Below are 15,000 nucleotides of genomic sequence, written 5' to 3' on the forward strand. Positions count from 1 at the left end.
TCTGATTGGTCAAACTCCTCAGCCGCTATCTCTTGCTCCAAATACGCCAGGGTTTCGTCACCAACCAGATTGATAGAGGGGGGCGGAGTCTTATCTGGAGGAAACAAGAAGTCCAAACTGGATTATATAATATTTGCGTTTATGTCTGTGTGTGTGTGTGTGTGTGTGTGTGTGTGTGTGTGAGAGAGAGAGAGCGAGTAAAAGTTTGATAGATTGTCTGAGTGTGTATTTGTGTGTATGAGAGAGTGAAAATGAGTGTGCACGTGACAGGGAAAGAGATAGTATGTGCAAGCTTGTGTCTGTGCGTGTGACAGAGAGACCGAGAGAAACAGAGAGACAGAGAGAAAGAGAGTAACAACATGAGAAAGAGAACGAGAGAGAGAGAGAGAGAGAAAGAGTGAAAGAGAGAGAGTGCATTGTTTCCCCTAGAAATGTTTCCAGCAGCAGTGCTGTTGATCGTAAGAAAGCCTAGGTATGTTAGCAACACAGGGCTTGAAAGCATTGCCTGTATAACAAACAAAAACGAAACAATGTGTGGAATTTATCTGGGAATAGGCTACTGAAGGTAGGGGCGAGCTATCTCACTGGCGTGTTTAATTTGGTTCCCTGGTTAACATACTGTTGCCTACGTTGTTTTTGCACAAAATTGCGTCTGCTAATAAACTTAAACATAAACACAAACAAGCGTGATCTCCTGTGGAATCCCTGACTGCGCCTTCAACGTTAGCCTACTATTATTTGTTGATATGAAACCTGAACGAACGGCAGCTGTTCCTGAAGTTCACTGGCGCTTATTTTTTTTTTAATTAGGCAACTTTTTTTGCAGTGGTGCTTGAATTCCAGGTGCGGCGCTGCGCCGCTGATGAATACATTGTAGGGGAAACACTGGTTAATATATACTGTAAGCTAGGTTGGTTACACTTTTTGCACAAAATTGCGTCTGCTAATACATTTAAACATAAACAAATGTGATTTCCTGTGAAATCCCTGACTGCGTCTTTCACATTATTATTTTCTCGGTATTATTTCTTGACATCAAACCTGGAGAGGAACGAACGACGGCTGTTCCCGTAGTTCACTTGTGTTTTTTTTTTTGTATTGTTATTATTAGGCTACGGATCACATGAATTTTTGCGGCGGCGCTCAAATTCTAGCAGCGGTCCTGAATGTAGGGAAAACACTGGAGTTGGAGTGAGAGTGAGACAGAGAAAGAGGGAGAGAGAGAAAGAGAGATGGAGAGAGAGGGACAGAGAGAGAGGGAATAAAAGTGAGACAGAGAGAGAGAGAAAGAGGGAGAGAGAAAGAGAAAGACAGAGGGGGAGAGAGAGAGAGAAAGAGAGGGAGTAAGAGAGAAAGAAAGAGAGAGGGAGAGGGAGAGAGAGAAAGAAAGCAAGCAATGTAATCTACTCACCCCTCTGTGGGGTAGAGGGCCTGGCATGAGCGAAGCTTAGTTTGGTCTGTCTCAGGCGGCCTGGAGTCCCCTCGGCACCCTCTGTGTCCACAGTCTGGTCCAGTGCCGCCTTCTTGCCCTTGCCCTTGCCCTTCACTGACCCCTTCGCTGTCTTTTGCCCCTTCTTCCCGCCTGCCGGCTCCACATCCTTCACCGCCCCCATCTCCTCCTCCTCCTCCTCCTCTTCCTCCTCCTCCTGAGGCTGCGGTTCTAGTTCTGGAACCCTGTGCGGTTCTCCTTCCCGCTCTGCATCTGGTGCAAGCTCCTTTCCCCTTTGCCCCGAGCCCACATCCTCCTCCTCCTCCTGCCCGCCTCCCATTCCTCCTCCTCCTCCCAAGGGGCCGCCTCAGCCCCTCATTCTCCTCAAGGATTGCCGACGCTGCCGCCGGTGACACCTTCTTGCGCTTGGCCGCGGGGGGTTTGGGCGTGGCGGGTGTGGGCGTGGCGGTGGGCGTGTGGCGGGTGCACCCTGTCGGGTCACACGGACGTGTTCCCCCGGTGGCGGCGGCTGGGGGTTTGGGCGCATGGGTGTGGGGTGCGGTGTAGGGCTGCAGGCTGCGCTTCGGCGGTGGCCGGGCGGTGTGGTAGAGCTGCAGGCCGCCCTTCTCCCCAGTGTACCGCTTTGAGCCTCGCTCTGCTCCACAAACTGCTTGCTGATGTACTTGGTGGTGCGCTGGCGGCCCTCGTCCTCCATGAAACCCTGCGTGGAGGAGGAGGAGGAGGAGGAGGAGGAGGAGATTCATTTTGAAAAATATTCAATCATTTTGAAAATGCCTTTTTGTGCCTAGGTGTGTGCGTGTTTGTGCGTGCATATTTTTTTTTTGTGTGTGTGTGTGTGTGTGTGTGTGTGTGTGCGTGCGTGCATGACAGTGAGAGAGGTTTAGAGTACCTGACCGTGTGTGTGTGTGTGTGTGTGTGTGTGCACGTGCGTGCATGACAGTGAGAGAGGTTTAGAGTACCTGACCGTGTGTGTGTGTGTGTGTGTGTGTGTGTGTGTGTGTGTTGTGTGCATTTGTCTGCAGGTCTGTAGAAACAGACTGTGTATGGGTATGTCTAAATGTGTGTGTGTGTCTCTTCAGGTGTGTAGGGACAGAGTGTGTATGAGTGTGTCTAAACGTGTGTGGGTGTGTGTGTGTGTGCACGTGCGTGCATGACAGTGAGAGAGGTTTAGAGTACCTGACCGTGTGTGTGTGTGTGTGTGTGTGTGTGTGTGTGTGTGTGTGTGTGTGTGTGTGTGTGTGTGCATTTGTCTGCAGGTCTGTAGAAACAGACTGTGTATGGGTATGTCTAAATGTGTGTGTGTGTCTCTTCAGGTGTGTAGGGACAGAGTGTGTATGAGTGTGTCTAAACGTGTGTGGGTGTGTGTGGGTGTGTGTGTCTCTTCAGGTGTGTAGGGACAGAGTGTGTATGAGTGTGTCTAAACGCGTGTGTGTGTGTGTGTGTCTCTCTTCAGGTGTGTAGGGACAGAGTGTGTATGAGTGTGTCTAAACGTGTGTGGGTGTGGGTGTAAAAGTTAGCTGAAATACATTTCCTTCATATTATTTTCATGTCTGTATGTGTTCTCTTAGTCCCCTCATTCCCAGACCCTGAGTCCCAACGGACCCTCTGGACTCTGGCCCCTACTTTGATCATGTCGTTCCTGTCCAGCAGTCTGCAGATCATGCGACCCTCCAGCTTGCCGATGTTCAGACGCTTCCTGAGCTCACTCTGAGAGATGCCTTTGGTCCCGGCATTTACCACTGTATCAGCCAATCACAGCACAGGGGACAGCAACGTCAGAAAACATCCACAGAACATGATTGGTCAAGAACTTGTCAGTTGCAGTGGCCTCTAGCACTTGATAGCTAACAGCTGGGAACCATAGCTAATAATTGATCAAACCAAACAAATTATAACTAGTATAATTTTAACTAATTAAAACAAAGAGTGTGGCCTTAAATAAATCAAAGTTACCAGAATTCTGCTCTGAAAACTTTTGAGGCCATGCCACTTCTAAAGGTCTATAACCTATACATGATCTCAAACATAAACTTCTTTCTATCTGTGGCACCTTTTGAAAATTTCAAAACCCTGTTCACCATTAATGTGTCTCTTTGTTTGTTGGCCTTGAGTCTACATGAGCAAACATGTAACCAGATGTGAGCAGATATAAACAATATAATGTACAAGATTTGATACTGCTGACATGTAGACATGGCTAAAAAAAAAAAAGACAACGTGTGCAAACAGACCAATCTCGTAAGCATAAGAGGCCACATCCTTCTCCACATCCCGCCCCTCAGCGATCACATTCCGTCCGTCATTATCGTCATCGTCGTTGTCTTCATCATCGTCATCCTCTTTCTTCTTGCCATAAGGCTTGAGGAGCTTGAGGCAACGCACCATTATGTCAGTTCCTGTCAAAACCACCAATCAGATGTCATACGTTCAGCAGGAATGGAGAAAAAAAAATACCTAATGAAAGTAGTCAACTGAAGAATGACCCACAAGAAGGAATGTCAATACCACTGGCAAGCACAGAAATGCAAATGTTCCTCCCACATTTGTGATAAACCACAAACATAATACAACATCATACACTTTTAAACCTAGTAATTGTACAAACATACGGTAATAATTTCTCACAAATATAATCACTATTGTCTACCACAAACACAATAAAATAAAATGCTGCAGAGTTCCATTGACATAAATGGACCTTTCCAGCGTTCGGAGGTCCGATATGTCCGATTCCTGTGTGTGTGTGTGTGTGTGTGTGTATTTGCCCTGCTGGGACCTATTTCCCAATAACGACCAGTGGACAATACATTAGACCTGTGAGACTGAGCTAACTTGCCGACTGATATAGTATAAGTATAGATAGTTATTTTGATCCCGTGAGGGAAATTTGGTCTCTGCATTTATCCCAATCCGTGAATTAGTGAAACACACACAGCACACAGTGAAAACATAGTGAGGTGAAGCACACACTAACCCGAAGCAGTGAGCTCCCTGCTACAGCGGCGCTCGGAAAGCAATGAGGGGTTAGGTGCCTTGCTCAAGGGCTCTTCAGCTGTGGATGTGGGCAAGGGAGAGCAGTGCTCAACCACTTCCACCGCCCACATTTTTCCTACTGGTTGGGGATTGAACCGGCAACCCTTCGGTTTCAAGCCCGAAGCCCTAACCAGTAGGCCACAGCTGCCTCTGTAAAGCCTTTTGTCTGTTTGTTGTTACATAGAGCTTTCCTCGGATCGGATCGGATCGAAATCGGATAAGCAGCAGAGGGAGCTTGATGAACGTTGTCTGCAGTGTAAACATGTTGTGATAGGTCAGCGGTCAGTTCCACGTACCCTTCTTAGACTTGATGGCCCCGGCGCCGGGGGTGATCTGGTGCAGAGGCAGATTGATGACTTCCACCAGTTTGGCCGCCGCCATGTAGTGGTAGACACGCTTGAAGGTGCGCTCAGACACATGCTGCCCATGGGATGGGTGGGGGAGGGTGGGAATCGGGAGGTGGATGGATGGATGGATGGATGGATGGGTGGATGGGTGGATGGATGAATGAATGGATGGATGAATGGATAGGTGGATGGATGGATGGATGAATGGATAGGTGGATGGATGGGTGGATGAATAGGTGGATGGATGAATGGATAGGTGGATGGATGGGTGGATGAATAGGTGGATGGATGGGTGGATGAATAGGTGGATGGATGGGTGGATGGATGGATGAAGATAAAGAAAGAGAAAGTTCATGAGAAAGAGACAGAATAAAGGTCAGAGAATATAGAAGCAGGGGTTTGGGGTCAAAATATTTCCATATCCTTTTTAATATGTTTAATATGTTTCACCAAGAGAGACATAAATTATGTCAGATAGTAAAAAAAACACACCAGTAGGAATATAACACACACACCCACACACACACCCTTGAGAGAACACGCACCCAGCTCAGTCCCAGAAAGAAAACGCCGGTAAAAAAACATCTGGACTCTTACCAGTTGATGTCGGAGTTTGAGCATGATGCCAATATTGTTGGGCGAGGAGGAGAGGATGTTAGATGTGCACTCCATGAGGATGTCATACTTGCCCCTCCTACGACGAACGAACAACAAGATCACATACCACTGACTTGTGGTGGCTGTTGTATCTGACACACAGTGCTGGTCATTGTGGTGGCTGTTGTATCTGACACACAGTACTGGTCATTGTGGTGGCTGTTGTATCTGACACACAGTACTGGTCATTGCGTGCACCATCTCTGGTTATGGTTGAGGCATGAGCCACTTTACACACGCAGTATTCTCCTAAACCCTGAAGTTGCTGTAGAACAAAAAATTGTCCACTCACTCACTCACACACACTCTCTCTCTCTCTGTCTCTCTCTCTCTATCAAAGCATTCATATATAGACAACCCAAAATAGGAAAAAAGTATTTCCTTCCTCACCCCTGCTTCTTTTCTAACTCCTTCCCGACTCACAAGGAAGTGGTTGGTTAACCTCCCAACCCAACCCCCTTACCACACTAAGCGGACCCCCCCCCCCCAACCCTCTCCTGGCTCACCTGTCCACATGGAAGCGGTTGAGCAGCAGCAGGATGGAGCACTGCTGCCCCCCGTTGGCCATACGGATGACGTGCGTCTGCATGGTGATCATCTTGTTTCTGTCCAGTGACCGACGCAGGTAGTGCATCTTCCTCGCGTCCACCCTGAGAGACAGAGAGACAGAGAATGAGAGAGAGAGAGAGAGAGAGAGAAAGAATGCAAAACAGCCAGAGTGACACACTGTAGTGTAAGTATGACTGAGCTCATCATCATACACAACATTACATGGATATTCCACATCAAAAGATACATCTCATATATTCAACAGTAATGTGGGAATAGGACAACAAATCCAAACAGCTCCCTTACACTGAAGAAGGGGGGAGAATAAGCAGAAGTAGATGAGGAGGAAGATGAAGAAGAAGACGAAGAAGAAGAAGAAGAAGAAGATAAGGAAGATGGAGAAGACATAGAGGAAGATGATGATGAGGAAGAAAATGACAAAGAAGAAGTAGATGATGAGGAAGAAGAAGAAGAAGAAGATGAGGAAGAAGAAGAAGAAGATGATGATGAGGAAGAAGAAGCGGCTCACTTGAATGTGTTGGAGTGCAGGTCTCTCTGCAGCTCCCCCTGCCACCGTGCTCTGCCAAGCCGCTCCAGGATGCAGTAGGACGTGTCCGTGAGCTTCAGCTCGGGGTCCCCCTCAGGACCAATCAGAGTACGGTACCGGACCGCCTGTGACGCCACGGCAACCAGCTTCTCGCCCCACCTGAAAACATGGCAGTAACAGAGGTTTGCTGGAGAACCAACTAGAGAAGAGAGAACGCAAGAGGTTATAGAGATGTTTACTGGTGATATACTGGTGATAACGTTGGCGCACAAGACATTGCATAGCGTTCTCCCACGCAGGGCATGCTGGGATACGGGGGTGAACATTTGGGGTTTATGTCTGTGTTTCTCCTTAGTTTTGAGTGTAATGTTAGCGTCTTTATTGTAACATGTTTCCCTTTTAGTTCTCCCTCGTGTGTGATCGTTTTTGTGGGGGGGGCCCCCCCTGTATGTGTAGCGTGTGTGTGTACTTGACATGCCCCGTGTGTATTAAGTTCTGTGTCTGTGCACCTGCTCTCGTTCTCAGTTAATAAACCTTTTGATTGGACAACTGTGTGTGTCGCTATCAAATCGTTACAATATGTTGAAGAAATCATGTATGAGTTATTAATGTCGTCTGTCTAAGGAACAATCACCTTAACTTATAAGGTTAACCTTCGGAGTGCATACAGAAATGAAAAATATATTTCAAATAAACTGTATTTCACTGTCGAACCCTAATCCTAAAATCTGTGTCCCTGTCCGGCTATAGTGAGCTCTAGTCCAACTGTTTAGTTCATGCTGAACAAAGTAACTGCTAAATAGGACACTGCCTCTTACTTCGAAACCATTTGCTCCAGCGTGAGGATGGGGGTGAAGTTATCCTGCCGTATTTTACTTGTGATGTCTTTCCGCTCCTTGAAATACTGGCAAGAGCCCTGAATTCCATCTTTGTTGTCTTGGATAACATGAACAGGATAGACTGCGTCATCTGCGTCAAGAGTAAGCCGCCGAATTTCTTGAATGCCAGTCTCCGGATCAATCTCTGCGAACCTACAAAGAAAGACTGATATATTAAATGTTCAATATGGTTTAACTACGACATAGCAAAATGAGTTTTGCTATTAAGCTGTTACATTTAATTTAACATTACAGAATAAGAGCCACCAAGTCGTTCTCTCTTGTTAGCTACCCAGCTGTCAGTGAAACCTTACCGGTCCGTCAACACGATCGGTTTCCTGGCTTGAGGAAGTTCATAGAAACTGATCTCTGGGTTGCAGACCAGGCACCTCCACAGGTATTCCTTGGTGGGTGGATCTAAGGTGAGGCTAAACTGGGGGATTCTGTTCTCCAGCCTCGTCCATAGTGCGTTTACACTTATCCCATCCAAACCCTCAAGTGCAACTTCATCAACAACACACTCCAAGGCGTCCATTTTTTCTAGGTTATCGTAGCATCCGCGGGCACAGAAATTAGACTACTTTCATAGTGGCTATGATTTAAGAGATACCGTTTAACCATTTACGATTAAATTACTTTACAGACACTTACAGCTGGCTAACTAATCTAGGCATGCAGCTTCAACTTTGACCCTTGACGACTGCCTTGACGCTCAAAAACCACCGAGATTTCACCAATTAAAACGCGACACTGCCACCTACCCTTTAGGAATGGTACTACTGTTGATCAACCCGAATTCCTGTCCACACTGGCCCCGCACGGGCCCCAAAGTTTCCTGGGATTTACTCCCACACACTATTGACAACTGCAGGTAGAAAGGACTCTACTCTCTACCTCCCAGTCTTAAGGCATACTCCCACTATGCCATCAGTACTGAAATCAGTCAGATTTTTTACTTAACTCTGCTTTATCAAACTCTACCCTCTAATTCCAAAAATATTCTACACATTTTCATTCACGATTTAATTATGTCAAGATTAAGATATTTACAAATCACCTATGCAATAGCATATTATTTTTGCGTGCAAGGGATATCACATTGCACAATCAACCGATCATGTCCTCTGTCACTAGCACTCCCTTCATCTACAGTGGTACATATTGTATTTGCAGGTCAATGTATAAAATCGCTACTACCACTACACTTGTAAAAATATAATAGCCTTACAAGTAAAGTATATGCTAAAACATCCAAACCGTGATGGTCCTGTTTTGCATTTGCTTTACCAGTAGGGGGCAGACGTCTCACATAGGACTGCAGAAATCCAGAACCCGGATTGCGAACAGATTAGTAGTATAGGGTTTCTAGTTAAAACAAAGTAATGTCAGAGGGTTTTTTACATTTTTTTATTATTAGATTTTTTTCTATTATAGGCCATTTTCCCATATAGAAAACTTTAAGGGGGAGGGGGGGGTAACAAGATGAAAAATATGACATCATATTACAAAATAACTGCATTATTACCAAAAATCTACCAGTACTGGCAGTAGTCTACTAACAAGGACTGAAGACAGAATGATTTTCATTTCAGTTCGTTCTGAGGAAAATCCTTACTTTTCCAGTTCCTGCTCCAGTGTTCCAAGGCCTTTCCTCTAAATGGTAACCGGTTAGAATGTTACAGAAGAACAGTTAATAACGTTCCTTTAAAAATTACATTGCCTTTACAAAATGATTTATGGCCGGTGGCACAAGACTATAGTCTCGTTTTTGCCCAACAGCCTTAAAGCTTAAATCAGAGCATATTAGATAACCAGGCTAATTGTTAAAAGCTCTGTGGCTGAATTCAGGGGTGGGGCAAGATTTGAAAATAGGCGATTTGCCTAGCCTGTATAATATTAGATCTTCAAAAATGTCTGATAGCCTAATTTCAGGCACAGAAAATGTCCTTGCTTTAAGCCCTCTACTAGCCTATATGTGGTGCTGCCAACTGCATGACAGGCCAATAGATATCTTCCTAGTATCTCTGGTAGCCTATGTAATTTAGGCTACATACATGGAAAAGGCAGTTAGATAGTGTTGAATATGAAAATCCTTTTTATAGACTAGTAGGTTTAGCTTATTATACAGGGAAGACACTGAATCATAAAATTTGACTAAATTCATCCTATAAGGGTTCTGGGGAACACTGTGTAGGCGAATCCCTGCCTAAGAGCAACATTCATAAGGCTAGGCTGCAAAAACACAATCACTACAATAACTAGGACATTCATAAGGCTAGGCTGCAATACCTTACCCTGTAAAACACAATCACTACAATAACTAGGACACACACCTCAATAACCACAGACAACATGATTTAGTTTTATTTCTTTATTGACCAAAGTACCTTTTTATTAAAAAACAAAAAAAACAAAACAAAAAAAAAGCCCTGTACAACAGACAGCACCCCAGGGGGAGATTCTGACTGAAATGTATGAAGAAAAAAAAAAAAAAATAATACACAGGACACAGGAATACAGGTGTAAGAATAAGTTTGTACATATTTACAGTCTGATGCATATACATTTAAGATTACACACAACATTGTCGAGAAAAAAAAATGGATACACTGAATTACATAAAACAACCTCAGTAGGATGCAGGACTGCTGCATTTGACAAATGTAGCCTAGTCTACCAGTTGATGTTTGACACGTTTCTCTTTATTTATGTCAAGGCACTCTTTACCCAGCTATCTGATAAGATCTCTTTTAAAAAGCAATGTTAAAATAAACTTATAAGAACTTATATATAAAAAAAAAAAAAACACTGCTGTGCGGTTCCACACTTGTAGGCCTATACACAACATCAAATTGATTAGATAGGGATGGTACTTCTGAAGTTTATTCCAGAAATGCAATCGCGGTCATAATGATAATTACAATCATAATTCAATCGCGGTCACAATGATAATTATAATGATAATTAGGTCATAATGTTCATAATGATAACTATGTCATAATGCAATCGCGGCCATCATCCTAGCACTGGCCGAGTGGTTTTATAGTAGGGCTATGAAATAGGTCTTGGGCATGTTGTAAAATAAATTATTCGCACCACCACGACCCGAGTGACAAATTGAAACTCCGCTCACATACAATCCACAGTGTGTCGGCCTTCGTTGTCAACTTGTCAAGAAGCCCTTTTCTGGGCTCACCTTCACACAAAATAAAATCGCTCATTCAGATGTCCGTGCAGTAATGCGCTGAACAAAAAACAAGACCGTGATAAACAAAAACAAAACAGCAATGACAACAGGTACATTCTGTAACATCTGGTGATCTTTGGTTATGAGAAAGAAAAAAAAAAAATGGTGGTTAAGCCAAATGCAAACTATATTAACCAGACTTGCATTGATCATGGTGCACTGGACAGGCATATTAAACCCCTGCAGCAAACACAATCCTTATTCATATTTAGTCCTTAAGGACCCAGAGTTGTTACATCATTTCCCTTTTTGCCAAATACACTTTAATAAAAAAAAAAAAAGGTCCTCATATCAATAACTCCTGAAGGTGACTCGCAACAAAGAGTGGGAACAAAACCTGACTAAGAACCAATTGATTCAGTCAATGAGGCTGACGTCTTCTGGGAAATGGAAGACGTCCCCCACCCCTTAAAACCTCAGGGAAAAAAATGTCCAGAAAGTATGGTTATCTGTTGTCAATGACACTGTTCTTATCATGTTGAATTTAATTTAGTTGGACAATTTGGCCAAAACAGGAAGCCGAAGATGACCACACTCTGACAAAAAGAAGAACAATATCACACACACTCACAGTATCAATCACGCTCTCGTACACACACACACACACACACACACACACACACAGCTATTGGTACACTGTTCTGGCCAAGTACTTTCAGCCTTGATGCACTTAATGTAAAAACAGAGCCTATTCACTGGTACCTGTACAAGGCATCCTCGCCCCTTTCAACAAGAAAAGGGAAAATAAAAGTTTCAAATATTACCCATCATGGGGATTCTGTCTGTCTTTATGGAACTGTATCAAAAATACCAGCTTAGGTAAACATGGGATTAAGAGCAGTCCTTTGTTTTTGAGTGTGTGTGTGTGTGTGTGTGTTTTAATTCACTATGAAAAAAGCACTTTTTTTTTTCAACTGAGGTTACAGTAAAAAAAAAAAAAAAAAGGAGTTCAGAGAAGCGGAACTTCTCTCTTTCCACCATTTTCATTGTTTCCAGGGGGAACTCGAGAGAAGGAGCACCACTGGATACAGTGAGGTGTACCAGCCACACACACACCACTGAATGAGAGACACTGCAGAAAGGAAGGGTGGGCGTGTTGTTGGGGCACGCAGTGGAAGACAGCTGGATGAAGTGATTGAAGTCTCTGGGTTTGGCCACAGAGTGGCTCCGCAGTCGTGTGTAGAAACGGGTAATTGTGTTGTGTTCACCCCCCTCAACATTCAAATGAATTATGCGTCATGTCTCTCCAGGTAAGGCTTGTGACAGATACACACTTACACACACGCTCACACACACACGCTCACACACACACTCACGCACGCACACACACTCACGCACGCACGCACGCACACTCTCTCACACACACACACACCTTTCCTCCCACTGGGCAGTTCAGATTCTCTCCCTTCTCCTTCTCTCCTTTCTCCGTGTCTGTCCGTCTTCCCTTCTCTTCCTCCTCTCAGTCGATCTTCTCCACCTTGCCGATGATGCGCTCTTCAAAGATGGGCAGGATGGCGTCGTCCTCGCGCACCTCCTCGAACACCACCCCGCAGTCAAACTCATCGCTCACCTTCTTGAAGTAGAACCTGCCGCGCACACACACACAGGCAAAGGGTCAAGCTAATGTGACAGATTTATTATTTATTTACTAACACGTTAGTCTGGAGACGTTTCTTGATATTTTATGCCCCCAACGTTGTCTTCAAGGCAGCGCTGCCTGGAAGGCGCTATGGTTAGGCATGGGTTAAGGGTTAGGGTTAGGTTTAGGATAAGGTGCCTTTACGTCGCTGCCTGGAAGACGACGTTGGGGGCATAAAACACCATCGAGTTCTGGAGACAATCTGTTGAAGCTGTAGATTAGTGGTATGTTCAGAAAGGGTGTCAATGAGGTTACTCTCTTTATACACACACATCCCAAGATCCATTTAGACAATTCAGTTTGATTGTAAAAACTTGAAAAATAAAAATAACAAACACTTCTTCAGATGGGCTAAGAGATATGCAACGAGTATAGACCTGCAGCGGAAATGACAGATTTAGTTGATTTTCAACGTGAAAAGAACGAACAAACGACTGAATGTTCACTCAAGTCCATTCGATTTTCATGCAGCTTCACTTTAGTTAAATGTGAGATCTATTAACACTAATCATTCCCACCATTAAATTTATATAAAAAAAATACATTGGCTATTCATCTGGCTCAAAGACACAACCTTGCATCACACCAAGCGAAAGACCATGAAATTCAATTTTACAACTATAGATCCAACCATTCAATCCACATTTCACCGTGACTACACTGGAAACATGTGTTATATGTATTAAAGGTATATGTCTGGCTAAAACAGAAAGACCTGATATCAGCCCAACCCATATGAAGTTAAATTATATAGATCTATAGATCCCACCATTCAATCCACATTCAATCATGGTTCCACTGGAGCGTTAAATAAAAACATAAAAATAAACAAATCAGAGACAACCGAAAGAAACCATTAGATCTCACCACCTGGCGTCCAGACCAGGCAAAAGAAGATACAGTTTATATTTAAGTCTACATACATTTTATCTCTACTGATTCTACCATTAAATCCACATTTTCATCGTGGCTCTACTGGGAAACATTTAAATAAACACATATAGTAAATATATATAAATAAAATAAATAAATAAATAGCTGTGTCAGAAACAGGTGAAAGAAACGATCAGCTTTGACCCGACAAAGACCTGATATCAGACCAGGCGTAAAAAATTGAATTCTATACCTATAGAATCTCAGGTAAGAAGTTAAATTATTTATCTATAGATCTCACGTAAGAAATTAAATTCTATATCTATAGATCTCACGTAAGAAATTAAATTCTATATCTATAGAATCTCATGTAAGAAATTAAATTCTATATCTACAGAATCTCAGTAAGATATTAAATTCTATATCTACAGAGCCCACATAAGAAATTAAATTCTATATAGATCTCACCTGTAGGCCCCCTTCTTGGTCAGCAGCTCCTTAAACTGCCCCAGCGTGACCACTCTGCCCTTAACGGATGTCCGGTACGGGATGGGCTCGCCACAGAAGTAGTATGCCACCGTCACATTCTCACACAGGGGCCTCTTGGCAGATTTGTGTCTGGGGGAACAGCCACAAACAGACAGACACACACACACAATCACAAGTTCATTAGTTACGGTCATGAAGTTTTATGTGATCTGTGAACAGAAACAATAAAACAATAAAAAAAAAAAAAAAAAAAAAAAACACACATGTACAAGAACAAAATTCTAATTCTAAAATTCTGTGTTTCTAATTGAATGAAACTCTGTTACACCGGGTCTGCACTCTGATCGTGGAATGTAAAAATAGCTTTGGAAGTCAGGTCAATTTTATTTATTTATTTAACGCACGCTCCATCACGGGTAGTGCAGCCAGTTCCATTGATTATGGTGGAAGCAGATTGTTGCCGCAGGCTTCGCGAACGAACACTTCAGTTACATGCCCCGTGTAGCCTCCCTGTCAAAGTCAAACTATTCAAGGTCATCAAACTGTATAAAACGGGATTTAATAAAAAGTTTCTCAAGGCAAGTGTCCTTATACTGCCTTCAGGGTGAATAAATCATATTATTCCTATAATGTGATGCAATGTTTGAAAATTTGGTTGCTGACTGCAATCCACCTTGAGGCTATGAAAAAAAAAAGTGGTTTTCAGTCCATCTAAATGAACATCCTGATCAACAGATCATTACAGACATGTTTTTTCCTTCTATTGAAAGTGAAGTTTTGAAAACCGTTTTCTAAAAAGAAAATACAGGCCTCGGTGGGTGAGAGCCCTTGAGAAAGGCGTAGGACTGAGAGCTTAAAGCACTGCCCTGCACACTCATTTGGAAAAAGCCCTCGAAACCACAGGAACTCTTAACACTTCACATGCTCACCCACACAGACGGTTCAAAGCAAAGACAGAGGCAGAATCAGACAGACGGACAGAGACAGGCACGCGATAGAGTGGGTGTGTCCTCAATCACAGCAGCTCATATCCATACCATACACCCACAAGACATGTAGCCAGCCTTAGCAGCCAGACAAAAATCACACTGGCCTTGCTTGCAAGACATACACAGGCACACACCTTGCTTAGACAAAACACACTTTACAATCATTGACATATGGAGCTTTTCACATACGGTTTCTATTCAATACTAAGACACACACACACACTGCTGTAACACATACCAGGGGCGGAGTGGGACACTAAATATTAGCAGGAGATTTCAAGCTTCATCAGCTCCTTCTCTCG

At 43.6% G+C, this 15,000-nt stretch overlaps 1 protein-coding gene and 1 pseudogene across 1 annotated transcript in view; both read right to left on the reverse strand.

Annotated features, from left to right (window-relative positions):
* LOC125298278 (general transcription factor 3C polypeptide 1) overlaps window positions 1-8,147 on the reverse strand; it is a 25,243-nt gene extending 17,096 nt beyond the window's left edge. The window contains exons 1-12 of the mRNA XM_048248982.1: window positions 7,776-8,147; window positions 7,402-7,614; window positions 6,566-6,742; window positions 5,994-6,137; window positions 5,428-5,524; window positions 4,780-4,903; window positions 3,682-3,846; window positions 3,074-3,189; window positions 2,069-2,150; window positions 1,846-1,958; window positions 1,412-1,754; window positions 1-94 (exon numbers count right to left, since the gene is read on the reverse strand). The exon at window positions 1-94 is cut by the window's left edge and continues 115 nt beyond it. Of these exons, the coding sequence (XP_048104939.1) occupies window positions 1-94; window positions 1,412-1,754; window positions 1,846-1,958; window positions 2,069-2,150; window positions 3,074-3,189; window positions 3,682-3,846; window positions 4,780-4,903; window positions 5,428-5,524; window positions 5,994-6,137; window positions 6,566-6,742; window positions 7,402-7,614; window positions 7,776-7,996 (1,889 nt within the window). The 5' untranslated portion in view covers window positions 7,997-8,147. The remainder of the gene's footprint in view (window positions 95-1,411; window positions 1,755-1,845; window positions 1,959-2,068; window positions 2,151-3,073; window positions 3,190-3,681; window positions 3,847-4,779; window positions 4,904-5,427; window positions 5,525-5,993; window positions 6,138-6,565; window positions 6,743-7,401; window positions 7,615-7,775) is intronic.
* Window positions 8,148-12,061: 3,914 nt separating this feature from the next.
* The window catches only part of LOC125298279, a 27,890-nt pseudogene continuing 24,951 nt past the window's right edge, over window positions 12,062-15,000 (reverse strand).

The sequence above is a fragment of the Alosa alosa genome, chromosome 7 (genome assembly GCF_017589495.1).
Source record: "Alosa alosa isolate M-15738 ecotype Scorff River chromosome 7, AALO_Geno_1.1, whole genome shotgun sequence".
In the NCBI taxonomy this organism is placed as follows: domain Eukaryota; kingdom Metazoa; phylum Chordata; class Actinopteri; order Clupeiformes; family Clupeidae; genus Alosa; species Alosa alosa.